Source organism: Primulina tabacum, chromosome 7, assembly GCF_025594145.1.
Source record: "Primulina tabacum isolate GXHZ01 chromosome 7, ASM2559414v2, whole genome shotgun sequence".
In the NCBI taxonomy this organism is placed as follows: Eukaryota; Viridiplantae; Streptophyta; class Magnoliopsida; order Lamiales; family Gesneriaceae; genus Primulina; species Primulina tabacum.
This window is the reverse complement of record NC_134556.1, coordinates 21372539-21391634: the sequence shown is the minus strand read 5'-3', so window position 1 is coordinate 21391634 and position 19096 is coordinate 21372539. Positions and strand designations below refer to the sequence as shown.

General features: G+C 38.1%; 1 protein-coding gene, 1 long non-coding RNA gene and 1 pseudogene across 2 annotated transcripts; 2 read left to right on the top strand and 1 right to left on the bottom strand.

Annotated features, from left to right (window-relative positions):
• The first annotated feature begins 3440 nt into the window (after positions 1–3440).
• Positions 3441–5271, top strand: LOC142551169 (uncharacterized). Its single transcript, XR_012821524.1, has 3 exons — positions 3441–3644; positions 4245–4292; positions 5012–5271. It is a non-coding gene; the product is annotated as an uncharacterized LOC142551169 (long non-coding RNA).
• Positions 5272–5894: 623 nt separating this feature from the next.
• Positions 5895–12455, top strand: LOC142551168 (uncharacterized). Its single transcript, XM_075660245.1, has 2 exons — positions 5895–6813; positions 12196–12455. The coding sequence occupies exons 1-2, from the start codon at positions 5910–5912 to the stop codon at positions 12252–12254; spliced, it is 963 nt and encodes a 320-aa protein (XP_075516360.1). The 5' UTR covers positions 5895–5909; the 3' UTR covers positions 12255–12455.
• Positions 12456–13641: 1186 nt separating this feature from the next.
• Positions 13642–19096, bottom strand: part of LOC142550601 (uncharacterized) — a 64863-nt pseudogene continuing 59408 nt past the window's right edge.

Genomic DNA, 19096 nt, shown 5'->3' with positions numbered 1-19096 from the left:
CGCCCGGGCGGCCAGCGATTTTTAAAAAGCGTTGTTTTCGAGATTTAAGTGATATAATAGAAGAGTTGGTTCACTTTTCCCTCATTTCTCTCCTCACTTCTCGATTTTTCACTCCAAGGGAAGCTAGGGTTCTCTTTTTCCTTCATTTTTCCCTTTGATTCTAGCTACTTGTTGGGTTTTTGGAGTAAGAGCAAGAGCATTTTGGGTTCAAGGAACTAAGGTCAGCTTGTGAGTTTAGTTATTGTTGGATTTTGGTGTTGAGGAATTTTGGAGATTGTGATTGTGTTGGTTTGAATTTAAAATAGAATTGAAGCCAATGGCAAAGTAAATGAGCTAACTCTTTAGCATGCATGTTATGTGTTTGATAAAATGATTCAATAAATGTTTTTATGGCATATTACGGTTAAGAAATTTACGGATCTTGATTCGAAGTAGTATTGAATTAATTATGAATTTTGAACAGAAACTACTCTTTTTTGATAGATGATCAAAGTTCTTGAGTTATAGTAGAATTCAAAGGTTCAAGACTTCTCACCTACACATTTCGATCTTCTTTTGTTAATATTTGAAAGGTATGTTACGGTTGGTAACATACGAGGTAAAAATATCATTTTTATTTTAAATTGAAAACTCTATGGCTCGATGAATTATTGGCGATTTGATGATGATTGTTGTATTGAGATGAGTTTATTATGATATCGAAATGATGATATTGATTTGCATCATTACATTGCATATTGAGCCACTTTTTGATTCAGATTTGATGTGGCGGAGGTCGCCTTGATTTATTGATTTTTGTACGTATGGGGCTATAGTTGGGTTGGCATAGTGTATGCGGAGGTCGCTGCTATGGCCTGAACACTCTCTATAGGCGCACCATAGTCCTGGGATTGTAGAACACAGCACCCCACCCCGAGCGGATGAGTCGGTGGATGTTGCTGGGTGATTCTATTCCCTTGGGTACCCTATGACCAGATGATTCACTTGATCTTGAGATTTATTGATAGCCCACAGTTCCTGATCATGCATTGCATTATATTGCATCTTTATGAATTTTATATGAGATATTTGAAATTTTAATTCTCATATGTTATTGATTGTATCATACTGGGTTTATACTCACCGGCACGTCGGCTACCTCTTGTTTTCATGTGCTTGACGGTAGGTGAGGCGAGGCTTAGGATGTCAGAGTCCAGCTCCAGGCGAGGAGATACGAGTTAGAGTGGGATTCTCGGGTCTTAGGAGTTATGTGATGATGTTTGGATTTCTTTGGTTCACTAGTTTATTTTGGCATGTTGAAACTTATATTCAAACATTTGAGACAATTAAATTATTTTGAAAATGTTATGTGGATTTGTGAACTACAAATTATGTATTTTACTAAATCGTTTGGTTTGTTACAATTATAATTATTAGTATTAGATATCGGACCCGGGCCCCCACATTAGTGGTGTCCTCAAATGACGACTATGCTCCTCTTTGCTCTTAGAATAGATCAAAATATCATCAATGAAGACTATGATGAATTGATCTAAATACGGCTGCAATACGCGATTTATGAGATCCATTAAGATCGCTGGCGCATTGGTCAGCCCAAATGGCATGACCACTAAACTCGTAGTGCCCATATCTAGTACGAAACGCTGTCTTGTGAACATCAGACTCTTTTACTTTCAATTGATCGTACCTAGAACACAGATCAATCTTAGAAAATATTGATGCTCCTTGCAGCTGATCAAATAAATCTTCAATTCTTAGCAGTGGATACTTATTCTTGATAGTGACTCTATTAAGCTTTCGATAATCAATGCAGAGTTGCATAACTTGGGAGAATAAAACCCTTGTCTAGCAATTCTTGGATTTGATCTTTTAATTATTTCATTTCAGTGGGTGTTAGACGATAAGGTGCTTTTGATATTGGAACGGTGCCTGGTATTAACTCGATAGAAAATTCCACCTCACGATCGAGTAGAATGCGAGGAACGTCTTCGAGAAAGACACTAGGAAAATCTCTGACAATAACAACATCTTCCAATTTCTGATTGATAGGAACATGTACGGTAGTGACACATGCTAGAAAAGCTTGGCATCCACGTTTAATAAGCTTCCTCGCACATAATGTGCGGCATTTGCTGGTTTCTCGCCGCTTCAAAGACAAAAAAAATACCACTTGGCGGTCGAATAGACACTGATCGCTCACAAAAATCAATCGAAGCTCCATTCGCTGATAACCAATCCATCCCAAGTATGATATCAAATTCAGGCATAGGAAGCACAATAAGATCTGCCCGAACTATATCTTTGAATAAACGAAGCTCCAGATTCTTGACAATTTTAGATGTGAGCATTTGATCACCGGAAGGAATAGAAAGTTTGAAACCCAAACCCATATCTTCAGGAGTAATATTCAGTCGCTTGATGAAGGTTTTAGATATGAAGTAATGTGTAGCTCTTGAATCTAGTAGTGCATAGGTAGCTACACCTTGAATGATAATCCTCCCTGCGGCGAAATGTCTTTTAATTCTTTTCGTATTGAAGCTTAAGGAATTTCTATTATTGTTCCCAAATTTATGTGAAGATTACGCGTTGAAATTAAGCTTTACTTGAAAAATTGCATTTTAACCCTTTAATTTTTCGAAATTTGCAATTTGATCCCTATATTTTTCGAAAATTCTCATTTAGACCCTTTAGTTTCGGAAATTACATTTTTTGGCCCTTACTAATTCGCAAATTACATTAAGTCCCTTATATTTTGGTTAATTACATTTTTGTCCCTTGATATATCGAAAATTACATTGTAGTCCTCATAATTTTGAAAATTGCAGTTAGACCCCTCCATAAATTCGAAACTCTTAACCAACCATTAATTATGAATTTGTTTAATTTTTGGCCCTAAATCATTTATTTGTAATTATTTCATCATGTGCATAAAATAAGGCTCAAAATCAATACCAATTTTTATGGTTTCTAAAATCATATCTTAATTTTCTACTAAGATAGAGCATGCAACCTAATTTCCACTAGGTTAAATCTTGTTCCAAATTCAATTCTAATAACCAATTTAACACTTCATGCATTAATAAGCAATATAATAATGTTAAATGTGTAAAGGCCCTGTATTTAATTATCCGGTAATTTGCCATAATTAGAATAATTATTGAGTTGTAAATTAAAATAATTATTAATGCCAAATAAATTTTAGAAGTGTGTTAAAAAAATGTATTTTAGAATATCGGAGAACTTAACGATATAAAATACATATAGAGTTTAAATAACACACGAGAGCAAATAAATACAGACCGGGATAAATGAGCTTGAGTTACTATTTTAGTAACCAAATACATAAGATATATATATATATACATATACATACACATAACTTACCAAATAAAAGAGAAAAGAAACGAGAGAAGAAGTAAAAGGAAAGAAAGAGGAAACCCATTCCCGTCACTTGTGTAGCGGCTGCGGGAAAATCGCGATATCTCTTCCGTCCAGCGTCCAAATCTCGATCGGTCTAAAGGGGTGTCTTCCTAACATCCTAAGCTTTGATTTAAGTCAGAAATCGCGAAGTTTAAGCAAGGATTCGGGTAGATCGAAGCTGCTGTTCGGGTGCTCTGTTTCTGCGAGAATTCTTCCGATTTTGGGTGAGAGTTTTGGGTTGCTGCGACTTTTGTATTTTGAATTTGTAGAAATGATTTAAAGAGAACTTGCAGCTCTGTTTGTTAGCTTTCTATAGCCGCTAGAATCATCAAATTTGGATAAGAAACGGAATTGATATGATTTTTCTAACAAAATGTGTCAAATCGAATTCTGAAATGGTGCTGTGCAGGACACCTACTGTAATTCGAGTTTTTGTCAATTATGCGCTTGGATTCTGGACTTGTGATTCAAAAAGAAAGTTGTAGAGCTATGTGTTGTCTTCGTAATGATATAAAATTCGTTAAATTCTATTTAGAATTGAGCAAGTTATGCTTGTTTTTCTGGAACTGCTCAGTGTGTGAGATTTTGTCCGCGAATTCGTAAGTAGCAGTGTGTTCTTGGAAATTCTGAGCTTTATCTACTGAGATTTGGAAAATGGTTTCTTATAGAAAAAGTTAGATATTCGAGTTATCTTTCATTTCCAATTGGCGGATATTGAATTGAGTTAATATTGAGCGAGATATGAATTTTATGCTCTTTTGTGACAAATCGGACATTGGTGTGGAATGTAGTTTTCAAGATCGGCCTATTATGGTTTTGTTTAGGCCGAGAGTCTTGAAGTGAAGTGATATTGGATTGTCAAGTTGGTATAGGTATGTTACACCTCGGTAACATACGACGGTAAAACATAAATTATGTTTAATTGTCATTCTGTGTTTCATTGATCGGGTGTATGACTTGTTGGTTGTTGTAAATTGTTAAATGCCTTCGTTGTGATATATGTTTATGTTTATGACATATTATTGGCATTTAGCATTGGGCACACAGTTATGACATTCATGTTGAGCCCTATCGTTCTTGTTAGCCATTGTTGATATCCGTTGTTATCTGGCGCTGTTGTTTACCTCAGGATCATTGTGTGGCTGATAGGCCTATACACATGATACTGTAGATGTGATTGAACAATCCCATGGTTAGTGCAGCCTTTTGAGGTGAGCGCTGGGATTGTGTCATCTAGTTCGTTCTGTTGTGCCATTCTGTTATATCGTATGCTATATGGAGGCCGAGTCAGGGGTGTTATTCGGCACAGCTTGGCATACCTCGCATACTTGGCAGGGCGGTTTAGCTGCATGACGATGTAGCTCCCCTGTGTTGTTGCTCGAGCATTATTCCAGTTGTTATCATACCGTTTGTTGGCTCCTGTTATCCCAGTTATTCGTTGAGCCTTTCATGCATTGCATATTACATTTTATTATATGATTATGCATGATTTATGTTATTGTTATTATTGTTGAACTGTTTCATACCAGAATCCTAACCTCAGTTGTTTACTGGGGGGGACTGCTGTGGTTGTTATTGGACACCATGGTAGATCTCCCGAGTCGTTTTGCAGCATCAGGCCGAGGTTCCGCCAGTGGAGCTCGGGATTGAGGTTGGATTGCTTGGTTCTGTTCAGTGGAGTCTCCCAGTTAGTTTATATGTATGTCTTGAGTTTGTTTCAGACTTGTATTGTACTTTATTTGCCGGGGAGATGCCCCGTGTATCTGTATTGATATTTGGTTGTTCTGGTTATGTTCTGAGGCGACTCTGTTATATTCTTGATCTTGTGAGTATTTGGTAAGTTTTAAATTCTGTTTACTCCTGGCCAGTGCGGCTATAGGTTGTTGACTTTGGTTGTTGTTTTAATTACTCTAGTTGGAGTATATTTTGATATAAACTGTTGTTTGAGTTTTCGGGATGTCCTACTTACGGGGAGGTCATGCCGAAATTTTTCTAGGCCCTGAGGTCCGTTTTGAAGTAATTTAAACTTTTTTCTGCTGCAGTTTTAAGTCAAACCATTATTGTTTGATCATTAATTGTCATTAGAGTAAATGAGCCTCACATCTTGGTATCAGAGCGTAAACTGGGATACGCTCAAACTAGAGTCTAGGACACTCGAGTCTTGGCACTAAAATGGTTGTTGCGCATGTGTATGCTACTTTAAAGAATGTTTATGTGATTATATGATCTGTTTACTTCCATTCTAATTGTTTTGGTGTTTTATCGTATAGAATGGAGGGAGGTGGAGAAATTCCTGTTGATGAGATTCCTCTAGCACGAGGTTGAGGTCGTGGGCGTGGTAGACCTCGTGTCCGGGTTGTTGATGATGCTTTTGTGGAACAAGCTGCTGATCAGTTAGAGCATCTTAGGATGGATGAGTTAGTTGCGCGTTTCCATTCTATGCATCCTCCTCGATTCAGTGGTTCAGAGGGAGCTGAGAAAGCTGAGTTATGGGTTCTGAGATTGAGGAATTGTTCGATTTGATTGAGTATCCTCCAGAGTGTCGATTGAGATTAGCTGTGCATCAGTTGAAAGATCGTGCCAAAATGTGGTGGTCTACTACATTGATGACTTTAGATGCTCAGAGGATCATTCCATCATGGGATATATTCAAGCTGAAGTTTAAGGAGAGTTATTGTCCTCCATCATTCTACAGTTCTAAGGCTTCTGAGTTTCATAACCTGAAACAAGGCGATATGTCAGTTGCGGAGTATGCAGATTCTTTTTATGCTATGCTGAGATATGCTCCTCATTTTGCTGCAAGTCAGGTTGCTGTTGTTGAGAGTTTTATTGAAGGATTGAACGATCATCTGCACCCTTTTGTTTCTACCGGTATGCCACTGAATTATCTTGAAGCACTGGAAATAGCAAAAAGGGCTGAAGCTAGTCTTAAAAGGAGTGGCAATCGAGTTCTTACCCAACATCATCAGTCGGGGAGGCAACAATTCAGTTCATCTGGTTCTGCATCTCTTCGTCCACGTGGGAAGCAATTTAAGAAGCCCGGTTCTAGTTCTTCGAGTTCAGGGAGTTCAGGGAACCGTGGTGGATATCGTTACAGTGGACCTTATTGTGATCACTGTGGGGGCAAACATTCCAGTAATCAGTGTGTTGGAGTTCAAGGGGTTTGTAATGTTTGTGGTCGGCCTGGCCATTTTGCTAGAGTCTGTCCTAGTAAGACGGGAAAATCAGCCCAAGCAGGTAGTGGAGCTCAAAGTAATAGAATTCCAACAGCGTCCCAGTCCTCCCATCAGCCTAGTCGCCCTTCGCATCAGAGCAGAGGGCAAGGTGGTCAACAAAATCAGTCATCTGTTCATATATTTGCCTTGACTGAGGATGAGGCTCAGGCAGCTCCAGGTACTGTCATTACCAGTAATTGTACTCTATGTGGTTTTATAGCACGAGTGTTATTTGATACTGGAGCATCTCATTCCTTTGTTTCTCATGCATTCATTGTTTCACATGATCTTCGCACCACTAGTATGAATTCCAATCTATCTGTTGTTACTCCGATGGGTAAAATGATTATCACTGATAATGTGGTGTTCAATGCGGTTTTGTTTCACGATAAAAATGTTCTATATCTGAATCTTATAGTCCTACCTATGCATGACTTTGATTGTATCGTTGGTATGGATGTTTTGACTGCAAATCGTGCCACTGTTGACTGTTATCGAGGAATAGTTTGTTTCAGACCTAGCTTTGCTCCTAAATGGAATTTCTATGGTCGTGGTTCTAAAGCCAATATTCCTCTAGTTTCTGCCATTGAAATGAATCGATTGTTAGATTCTGGTCATGAAGGTTTTCTGGTTTATGCTGTGGATCTATCGCAAGATGAGCGACGGATTTATGATATTCCTGTAGTCCGTGAGTTTCGTGATGTGTTTCCAGAAGAGATTCCTGGTTTTCCACCAGAACGAGAAGTTGAGTTCAGTATCGAATTAATGCCAGGAACTGAACCCATATCTCGAGCACCATATCGTTTAGCCCCTATTGAGCTGAAAGAACTGAAAGAACAATTGCAGGATTTGTTGAGTAAAGGTTATATTCGTCCGAGTTCTTCACCGTGGGGTGCACCGATTCTATTTGTCAAGAAGAAAGATGGTACGATGCGGATGTGTATTGATTATCGGTAACTGAATAAGTCTACTGTCAAGAATAAATATCCACTCCCTAGGATTGATGACTTATTTGATCAGTTGCAAGGTACTTCGGTGTATTCTAAGATTGATCTTCGTTCAGGGTACCATCAAGTGAGAGTTAGACAAGAAGATGTGCCGAAAACAGCTTTTCGCACGAGATACGGACACTTTGAATTTTTGGTTATGCCTTTTGGTTTGACCAATGCTCCTGCTGTGTTTATGGACTTGATGAATCGAGTATTTCGTAAATATCTCGATCGTTTTGTGATTGTATTCATCGATGATATTCTTGTTTATTCCAAGTCCGAGGAAGAACATGTTAAACACTTGAGCATAGTTCTTCGAATTCTCCAAAAGAAGCAGTTGTACGCCAAGCTATCCAAGTGTGAGTTTTGGTTAGATAGAGTGGTATTTCTGGGCCATGTCATATCTCAACATGGTATTTCTTTCGATCCAAGTAAAGTGGAAGCAGTTCTGAACTGGGCACGACCGACAAATGTGCCAGAGATTCGCAGTTGCATGGGTCTAGCTGGTTATTACCGGAGATTTATCGAAAATTTCTCAAAGATTGCTAGACCTATCACTCAACTGACTCAAAAAAATCAGAGATTCATTTGGTCTGATGAATGTGAGTCAAGTTTTGTCGAGTTGAAGAAGAGATTGACTTCTGCACCAGTTCTTATCATTCCAAATGGTTCTGGAGGATTTGTGGTTTGCACGGATGCATCTAATCGAGGTCAAGGTTGTGTTCTGATGCAGCATGGCAGAGTTGTGGCCTATGGTTCTCGTCAGTTGAAACCACATGAGTCTAAGTATCCTGTTCATGACTTGGAATTGGCTGCTATCGTTTTTGCTCTCAAGATTTTGAGACATTATTTGTTTGGGGAGCAATTTGTAATCTATTCTGATCAAAAAAGCTTGAAGTATCTGTTCTCTCAATCAGATCTGAATATGAGACAGAGACGTTGGATGGATCATTTGATTATGATTGTGAGATCCAGTATCATCCGGGAAAAGTGAATGTCATTGCCGATGCTTTGAGTCGTAAGGTTGTTGACGTCAATTTATCCTCAATTCATGTTTCTAAGTTACGAGAGGATATTTGTACTTCTGGGTTGGATTTTCAAATCCAAGGTAATACTGTTTGTGTATCTCAGATTTATGTTGAGCCAGAGTTGATTCAGATTTTAAAGTCAGCTCAGAAAACTGATGATCGAGTTCTGAAATCTTATGAGTTTGTATCTCAAGGACACCAATCTGGTTTCTCAATTCACTCAGATGATTCTCTTCGGTTGAATGGTAGATTGTTTGTCCCAGATATTCCTGAATTGTGTACAGCCATCCTTAAAGAATCTCATTGTACTCGATATAGTATCCACCCAGGAGGAAGGAAAATGTATCATATTCTACGGCCTCAGTTTTGGTGGAAGAATATGAAAAAGGATGTGGCTGAGTTTGTGTCTCGTTGTATGATCTGTCAGCAAGTCAAAGCGGAATGAATGAGACCGGGAGGATTACTGCATAGCCTTGAGGTTCCTCAGTGGAACTGGGAGCACGTAGCTATGGATTTTGTCACACATTTACCACGTACTTCTCGTCATTTCGATATCATTTGGGTGATTGTCGACAGATTATCTAAATCGGCACACTTTATTCCGTATGAGAGGACATATTCGTATAAGAAAATGGTCGTCTGTATATTGAAAATGTTGTGAGACTTCATGGAGTTCTAGTTGCAATAGTCTCAGATCGTGACCCTAGATTCACATCAAAGTTTTGGACTAGTTTCCAAAAAGAAATGGGTACACGACTTGCGATAAGTACTGCGTACCATCCTCAGACAGATGATCAGACAGAGCGTACGATTCAGACACTCGAGGATCTGCTTCGAGCTGTAGTCATGGATTTTAAAGACAGTTGGCAGGAAGCTTTACCACTAGTAGAATTTTCATATAACAACAGTTTCCAAGTGACTATTGGTATGGCTCCTTTTGAAGCTTTGTACGGCAGACGATGTCGATCACCTCTTTGTTGGGATGAATTTGGTGAGAAGCAGTTGACTGGACCTGATATTGTTCAGGAAATGCATGATAAATTCCAGTTGATTCGTCAGAGAATGAAAGCTGCCCAAGATCGTCAAGCTAGTTATGCTAACAGACGTCGTCGACCTCTAGAATTTCAAGTTGGAGATTTTGTGTTTCTGAGAATCTCTCCGTTTAGAGGGTGTTGTTCGCTTTGGTATGAGAGGTAAGTTGTCACCTCGTTTCGTTGGCTCCTACGAGATTTTTGAGCGTATTGGGACTTGCGCTTATCGTTTGGATTTGCCACAGTCATTGTCTGGCATCCACAATGTTTTCCATGTTTCTATGTTGCGTAAGTATGAGCCCGATCCGTCTCATGTGATTCAGCCTGATGAGGTTGAACTTGATCCGTCTCTATCGTATACTGAGTATCCTGTTTGTATCTTGGATCGTAAAGATAAAGTTTTACGCAATAAAGTTATACCACTTGTATGTGTTCAGTGGTCGAGGCATGGTGTAGAAAAATCAACATGAGAAACAGAACAGAAGATGAGAGCATCTTCTCCATATCTGTTTGATTCTTAGTAATGTATTGTTGGTTTCGTAACGTGTGTAAGATGTATGTGTATAAACAGAAATTTCGAGGACGAAATTTGTTTTAAGGGGTGGAGAAGTGTAAGGCCCTGTATTTAATTATCCGGTAATTTGCCATAATTAGAATAATTATTGAGTTGTAAATTAAAATAATTATTTATGCCAAATAAATTTTAGAAGTGTGTTAAAAATATGTATTTTAGAATATCGGAGAATTTAACGATATAAAATACATATAGAGTTTAAATAACACACGAGAGCAAATAAATACAGACCGGGATAAATGGGCTTGAGTTACTATTTTAGTAACCAAATACACAAAATATATATATACATATACATACACATAACTTACCAAATAAACGAGAAAAGAAACGAGAGAAGAAGGAAAAGGAAAGAAAGAGGAAACCCATTCCCGTCACTTGTGTAGCGGCTGCGGGAAAATCGCGATATCTCCTCCGTCCGGCGTCCAAATCTCGATCGGTCTGAAGGGGTGTCTTTCTAGATCCTAAGCTTCGATTCAAGTCAGAAATCGCGAAGTTTGAGCAAGGATTCGGGTAGATCAAAGCTGCTGTTTGGGTGCTCTGTTTCTGCGAGAATTCTTCAAATTTTTGGTGAGAGTTTTGGGTTGCTGCGACTTTTGTACTTTGAATTTGTAGAAATGACTTAAAAAGAACTTGTAGCTCTGTTGGTTAGCTTTCTATAGCCGCTGGAATCATCTAATTTGGATAAGAAACGGAATTGATATGATTTTTCTACCAAAATGTGTCAAATCGAATTCTGAAATGGTGCTGTGCAGGACACCTACTGTATTCGAGTTTTTGTCAATTATGCGCTCGGATTCTGGACTTGTGATTCAAAAATAAAGTTGTAGAGCTATGTGTTGTCTTTGTAATGATATAAAATTCGTTAAATTCCATTAAGAATTGAGCAAGCTATGCTTGTTTTTCTGGAACTGCTCAGTGTGTGAGATTCTGTCCGCGAATTCGTAAGTAGCAGTGTGTTCTTGGAAATTCTGAGCTTTATCTACTGAGATTTGGAAAATGGTTTCATATATAAAAAGTTAGATATTCGAGTTATCTTTCATTTCCAATTGGCGGATATTGAATTGAGTTAATATTGAGCGAGATATGAATTTTATGCTCTTTTGTGCCAAATCGGACATTGGTGTGGAATGTAGTTTTCACGATGGGTTTATTGTGGTTTTGTTTAGGCCGAGAGTCTTGAAGTGAAGTGATATTGGATTTTCAAGTTGGTATAGGTATGTTACAGCTCGGTAACATACGACGGTAAAACATAAATTATGTTTAATTGTCATTCTGTGTTTCATTAATCGGGTGTATGACTTGTTGGTTGTTTTAAATTGTTAAATGCCTTCGTTGTGATATATGTTTATGTTTATGACATATTATTGGCATTTAGCATTGGGCACAAAGTTATGACATTCATGTTGAGCCCTATCGTTCTTGTTAGCCATTGTTGATATCCGTTGTTATCTGGCGCTGTTGTTTACCTCGGGATCATTGTGTGGCAGATAGGCCTATACACATGATACTGTAGATGTGATTGAACAATCCCATGGTTAGTGCAGCCTTTTGAGGTGAGCGCTGGGATTGTGTCATCTAGTTCGTTCTGTTGTGCCATTCTGTTATATTGTATCAGCTGTATGGAGGCCGAGTCAGGGGTGTTATTCAGCACAGCTTGGCATACCTCGCATACTTGGCAGGGCGGTTTAGCTGCATGACGATGTAGCTCCCCTGTGTTGTTGCTCGAGCATTATTCCAGTTGTTATCATACCGTTTGTTGGCTCCTGTTATCCCAGTTATTCGTTGAGCCTTTCATGCATTGCATATTACATTTTATTATATGATTATGCATGATTTATGTTATTGTTATTATTGTTGAACTGTTTCATACCAGAATCCTAACCTCAGTTGTTTACTGGGGGGGACTGCTGTGGTTGTTATTGGACACCATGGTAGATCTCCCGAGTCGTTTTGCAGCATCAGGCCGAGGTTCCGCCAGTGGAGCTCGGGATTGAGGTTGGATTGCTTGGTTCTGTTCAGTGGAGTCTCCCAGTTAGTTTATATGTATGTCTTGAGTTTGTTTCAGACTTGTATTGTACTTTATTTGCCGGGGAGATGCCCCGTGTATCTGTATTGATATTTGGTTGTTCTGGTTATGTTCTGAGGCGACTCTGTTATATTCTTGATCTTGTGAGTATTTGGTAAGTTTTAAATTCTGTTTAGTCCTGGCCAGTACAGCTATAGGTTGTTGACTTTGGTTGTTGTTTTAATTACTCTAGTTGGAGTATATTTTGATATAAATTGTTGTTTGAGTTTTCGGGATGTCCTACATACGGGGAGGTCATGCCGAAATTTTTCTAGGCTCTGAGGTCCGTTTTGAAGTAATTTAAACTTTTTTTCCGCTGCAGCTTTAAGTCAAACCATTATTGTTTGATCATTAATTGTCATTAGAGTAAATGGGCCTCACAAAATGACTAGGTTACCCGTGATAAGAGTAGTGTCTGCCTCTTCTTCATCTTCCTCTGCATTCATAACATATTCTTGTCCCATAGTAGGTGCATTATTCTTCGGTCAATCAGCAGCTTTGTGCCATTCTTCCTTGCATATGAAGCACTTAGTAGTACCCCACACGCACGGTCCATAGTGTAGTCGATTGCACTTCTTGCATGGTTGTCCCTCTGCAGGTTTTGATGCTGCAGGTGGTGGCGACTTTTGCTGTCCTTGCTTCTTGACTTGACCTTGGGGCTTTTGAGGCCCTTGAGGTCTAGGAGGACCCATATATGACTTCTTGTTTGGCTGATTATTATTTTGGTGTTGTTGTCTCTTGCGTTGCATCTCAAACTCAATGTCTTTTAAAGATTGCCCGGATTGAAATGCATAGATCGTAGCAGTAGCATAATCTATAGGACGCATCATCATAACATTATTCTGAATGGTAGGTCGTAGACCATCCATGAAGTGTCTAAGCTTCTCCGCAACATCCCTCGCAATCAGGGGTACAAAGTGACAACCCCTATCAAATTTCTTCACAAATTCAGCAACAGAAGTGTCTCCCTGACGGAGAGTCATAAATTCCCTCTTCAATTGCCCTCTAACATCAGCAGTAAAATACTTCTCGTAGAATATCTCTTTGAATTGATCCCATGTAAGTGTAGCAAGATTAACCCCATGCTCGGCTCCTTCCCACCATAAAGAAGCTTCATCTCTAAACAGATAAGTGGCACACCTCACATGTTCCGCATCCACCATAGCCAGATAACGAAAGTGTACTTTGAGTTCACGAATCCATGACTCAGCAGCAAAGGGATCGGTGGTGCCAGAAAATTCCTTCGACCCTAGCCTCCGAAACTGATCATATATGTCATGATGTGGCCTAGGTGCTTGCTGTAACTGCTGTAAATGCTACTGTTGTAACTGCTGTTGCTGTAACTGCTCGAGGAAACGAGCCATCCCCTCTAAGGCACGAGTAGCAGCATCCCCATTAGGAGGCAGGGGTGTTTTAACATTCTGATCCTCGGTGGTTTCTGTCTGTCTATCAATAGGTGCGCGTCTAAGAAGCATTATATCTGAATGTTTTTTTTCCAAATTCTAACGTAATAAACATGCATTTAAATCGAAGTTTTCTAATCATGTGACATATCTTAATTCATTTAGCAATTTAATCATACAAACCATATATACTCAAAAAACTAGTAAACATGTAACGTAAAAATATTATTCATGTCATCAAGCAGGTAACATCATATTAAATCATATAAAGCATGTAAAACTTTCAAATTGAGGCTTGATGACTGATCTTCTCGGCGCTAATGGTGGCACAACCCTTTACAGAACCATTGCTCTGCTATCAACTGAAACATCTACTATTCGTTTTACTTAAAAAGTACTAGATTTTTTTTTAAAACCTATACTATTCGGCCGATGCATATACATACATACTCAAAATATTTTTGCACCATTTTTAAAATAAATCAACCAGCTAATATTTTAAAATCAAAGGGAATAGTCAAATCGTCTAACATTTTACCAAACCTAAAAAGCAATAATCTTGAAAAGTATCATCCTCTCAAAAACCACTCAAAAGCATAAAAAAATAGTCTTGAAAATCTTTAACGTAAATCATAAGTGCGGAAAAGTAGAAGCGTTGGTTCTTGGGTTATGTTCACCTTCAGTCCAGTCAGGTCAACCATCAAGACCTCCCATAACATTATTATCGTAATCCCCTGCATCAATCACACCAAGTGAGTCTAAAGACTCAACACATCATATCCTAGATAACAAATAGTACGTATACAGATCACATACAACAATGAAAAATACTTGTACTTAAAATAACATTTTCATGATAATGCATAAATTTTAAACATAAGCATTTTCATAAACATTTTCATATCCACATATTCGTATTCATATTAATATTCGTGTTTTTTGAATTCAGATCGTGATTGTGACTCGTATTCGTATTGGGCGATAGATCCATATATAAAAACCACAGTACAAGACGGCGGGGACGCCAGCAACACTCTCACCTGTCACTGGGCCTTGACCAATGTATTAACATATTAACGTATTCGTATCCATATCCAAGGAAATACGATCGTCGGGCTCCCACTGGGACCATAACCCTCACGATATCTCTAACAAATCATCAAATTAGTCACATTCCCTTCACGTCCTTCAACATTTCGTATTTTCATCACTTAATAAAAACATGCATATAATATCGTTTTTCTTTTAAACCAAGCATGCAACATGACTTTTAAATGTCCATATTTACCATAAAAATCCATAACATTTAAAAATCATAATTTACATATAAAAATTTATAAAAATTTGAAATAATCATATTAGCATATAAAACTGCATTCAGGACACTGCCATGATGTTTACTAATTTTTGGGTGTAAAATGGCCGTTTTGCCCATTGACGTAAAATTTCACGTTTTTGAATTTTTCTTAATTTCATTGACTCTAACTTGTCCCAAATAATTATTTAAGCCTAAATTAAAATTCCCATAATTTCATTTAGCTTTAATACTAGATTTTTTAATTTATCTTTAATTATTCGGTTTTAGGGCGTTTTAATCCAGAAAAATATCAAACTTTAATATAAAATTCCTAAATTCACAAATTAGACTTTTTATATTATTTTAGCCACGTGAACCATGATTCGACCCCCGTGAGCCGTAATTCGATTAATTTGCCAACTAGAAAACCCTAGCCGAGCCAAACTTGGAACCCACGAGCCATCTTTAATTTTTCTCGAGCCCAGCTCGAAGCATCATGAGCCAAACCCAAGCCACCCTTGTCTAGACCCTACTGGACCCATAGGAACCAACCCAACCCAACCCCAAAACCGAAGCCCCCAACCAAGCACACAAACTGGTCGAGAACTCCAACTTTGGCAAGGACTCTTGCTAACTCGCCTAGGACCTAGCCAACCCAACCATCCCTGAACCAGCCCCTCGTGCACCTTCATAGGACGCTAAAGAGTCACCCTAGCCAAGCCCTAAGCCCCCAGGCCGAGCCATCTACCCTGCACAAGTCGCTGAACCTGCACGACTCTCCTTGAAGCTCTCGGGTGGGAGGATAGGACTCCTCCCAGCCTTCTCGACTCGAGCCCTAACGTGGCTAGGGCTCTTCCATCGACTCAACCACGACCTTGGCTAGCCCTGGTCCCAAGCCAAGACAAAGCCAACCACCAATCCATGAAAACAGAGCCCTATGATCATCCTATACCAGATTTGGTTCCAGCTTGTGTGTTCTGTCTTTGTGCAGCGTTTGGATGATGTTCTAGGACCCTATACCCGTGTAAAACAATGCTTGTGAAACGTTTGCTATTCGTTTTCTTAAAACGTGCTAGAAATTTTTTTTTCTCCTTAATCTCCATAATTAAAAATATACAAATATAAATACTTTAAAATATCTTGTCACCATTTTAAAAATAAACAATCCAACTAACATTTAAATATTCAAAGGAAAATATTTTAAAGCATAAAATCTTCAAACATTTTACCATCCTAAAAACATTATTTGAAAAGTATAGCCCATACTATAACCTCTAAAAACCACTCATAACATAAATAAAAGTCGTAAATATATCTTTAACATAACTTAAAATCATGAATTATAACTAGTGCAGAAAACTAGCGTCGGTTCTCGGGTTATTTACACCTTCAGTCCAGTTAGATCAACCATTAAGACCTCCATTAACATAATCAGGCTAGGACTCCAACCCGTGAGCTGCAAGGATGTTGCGCAGGTTTCAGCAACTGGGCAGGAAGAGAAGGCTCGGCCTGAGAGCTTTAGGCTGGGCTAGGACGAGTCATTAGGGTCCTAAGATGGTGCTTGTTGGGCTGGTTCCTGGTCTGGTTGTCTAGGGAAAGCGCTGGAAACAGAAAACAACAGCTGCACAAGAATGTGGCTCACGTGAAGGCTGATGCAAGGCTTCTGGTGTTTTAGGGGCATGGGTCGTTCCAGGGCCTGGGGTAGTGGTTATGGTAGTGCCTTAGGTCCTAGGTTGAGTCTTGTGGTGGTGGTTCATGGGCTGGATGGTCGGGTAGAGCGCTGGAACCAGAAACTAGAAAGCTGCACAGAAATTGGGCTCACATGAGGGGTTGTCACGTTTCTGATTTTTGGGACTTAGGCGCTGGTTTTGAGTAAAAAGGGGCTTAGCCATGGTCTTAATTTGTGTCTAAGGGTAACGTCTAAAGCCTGGTTCGGGTCCGGTTTGAGTCGGTTTAAGCATGAAGTGATTAGAAGAAGCATGTATGTCTCGTTTGCTCAAGGGTGCCTAGGTGGGTTTTTGGGCTGTTTCTGCAGCTTAGGTGTTGCTTCAATTTTGGAGCTTAGGGTCAGGTCCAATGGGTTCTAATGATCCAAGAGGGTGCCTAGATGGGTTGGCTAGGGTTTGGCTTGAGGTGGCTCGGGCGTGGCTCGAGTAGATTGAGAGATGGCTCGGTGGTTTCGATTAGGTGTCAATATTTCTAATTTAAGAAAAAAAAATAGATCCATGGGTCCACGGGTGTGGCTCATTACTTGGAAAGGTAGAATAAATTGTAAAAGGGTTATGTTAAAAATTTGGGATCAAAATATTAAGTTTTTGATTTATTCGGGATTTAATCGCCGCACGAAACGCTAATTAACGTGTTAATTGAAACGCCTAGTTTTGGGCTTCATAAAATTATGGAAAATTATACGTAAGGTCAAATAATTATTAAAAGCCTAAGTTTTAAATTTGGGAATTTTATATTAAGGTTTGGTTCAATTCGGGATTAAAACGCATTAATATGTCACATTTAAAGATTAATTTAAAAGTTCTCGATTAAGCTAAATAAAAATATGGGAAAATTCATGTAAGCTTAAATAATTATTTGGGATATGTAGGGTCAAGTAAATTAAGAAAATGTCGAAAACGTGAAATGTTACGTCCAGGGGTAAAACGGTCTTTTCACACCTAAAAATTAGTAAACGTCACGACAGTGTTCTGAATGCTGTTTTATGTGATAATATGATTATTTTCTATAGTTATGGATGTTTATGGAATTTTATATGTTAAAATGATATTTTAAATGTTTATGGAATTTTATATGTTTATGATTCAATATGTCAAAATGTTATTTTAAATGTTTTGATCTTAAAATTTCATTTTAAATGTTTATGGTTTTTTAATATGTTCAAATGTTTATTTTAAACGATTATGGATTTTCATGAGGAAACGATAACGTTAAAAAATATGTTGCATGCTTGTTTTTAAAACGAAAAGGATATTAAATGCATGATTTTTATAAAGTGATGAAAATGTAAAGCGTTGAAAGAAGTGAAGTAATTGTGACTATTGAGAATATGAGGATTTGAGGTAAGAATGGGAATATCGTGAGGGAAAAGGCCCCAGAGGGAGCCCATTTATAGGAGAAGGCCCCAGAGGGGGCCCGACGATCTTATTTCAATTCGATGAGTATAGGCCAGGGCCTAGTTGACTGGTGAGAGTGTTGATGGTGTCCCCCGCCGCCCAGTAATGCGGTTTCATGTAGATGGATCCATCGACTTTTTGAGGTTTTAGGAAAGTCACAACTACAGATCTGAATTCAATAAAAGGAAAAATATTTATGATCATGATGAAATGATTTATGTTATGAAATGAGGAAATGGAAAATGTTGAGGTTCATGTATGCATGTTCATATTAATATGTTTATGAGGATATGAAAATGTTTACGAAAATATTTATGAAAATGTTTATGTTTAAAGTTTATGCATCGTGAAAATATTTACGAAAAATGTTATGTTTATGCATCTTCATGAAAACGATATTTTAAGTACAAGTATTTTTACGGTTCATGTGTTTTGTATATGTATTGCTTGTTATCAAGATTATGGTGTGTTGAGTCTTTAGAATCACTAGGTGTGATTGATACAGGTGATTATGATGATTATGTTAATGGAGGTCTTGATGGTTGATCTAACTGGACTGAAGGTGCACATAACCCGAGGACCGACGCTAGTTTTTCGCACTAGTTATGATTCATGATTTTAAGTTATGTTAAAGATATTTTTACGACTTTTATTTATGTTATGAGTGATTTTTGAGAGGTTATATTATGGGCTATACTTTTTAAATAATGTTTTTAGGTTTGTAAAACGTTTGACGATTTTATGCTTTAAAATATTTTCCTTTGGATTTTTAAATGTTAGTTGGATTGTTTATTTTTAAAATGGTGACAATATATTTTAAAGTATTTATATATATGTATATTTTTAATTATGGGGATTAAGGAGAAAAAAAAAATTTCTAGTACTTTTAAAGAATTAAAAAGAGCAGACGTTTCAGCTTGATTGTGTCCTAATCATGGCAGCCCTC

Excerpts from the sequence above, each read along its gene's own strand:
- LOC142551168 (XM_075660245.1), top strand. The coding sequence starts at position 5,910 with ATGGGTTCTGAGATTGAGGAATTGTTCGATTTGATTGAGTATCCTCCA. Across the intron at positions 6,814-12,195 it reads TGAGGCTCAGGCAGCTCCAG|ATCTCCCGAGTCGTTTTGCA; the intron begins GTACTGTCATTA and ends ACACCATGGTAG.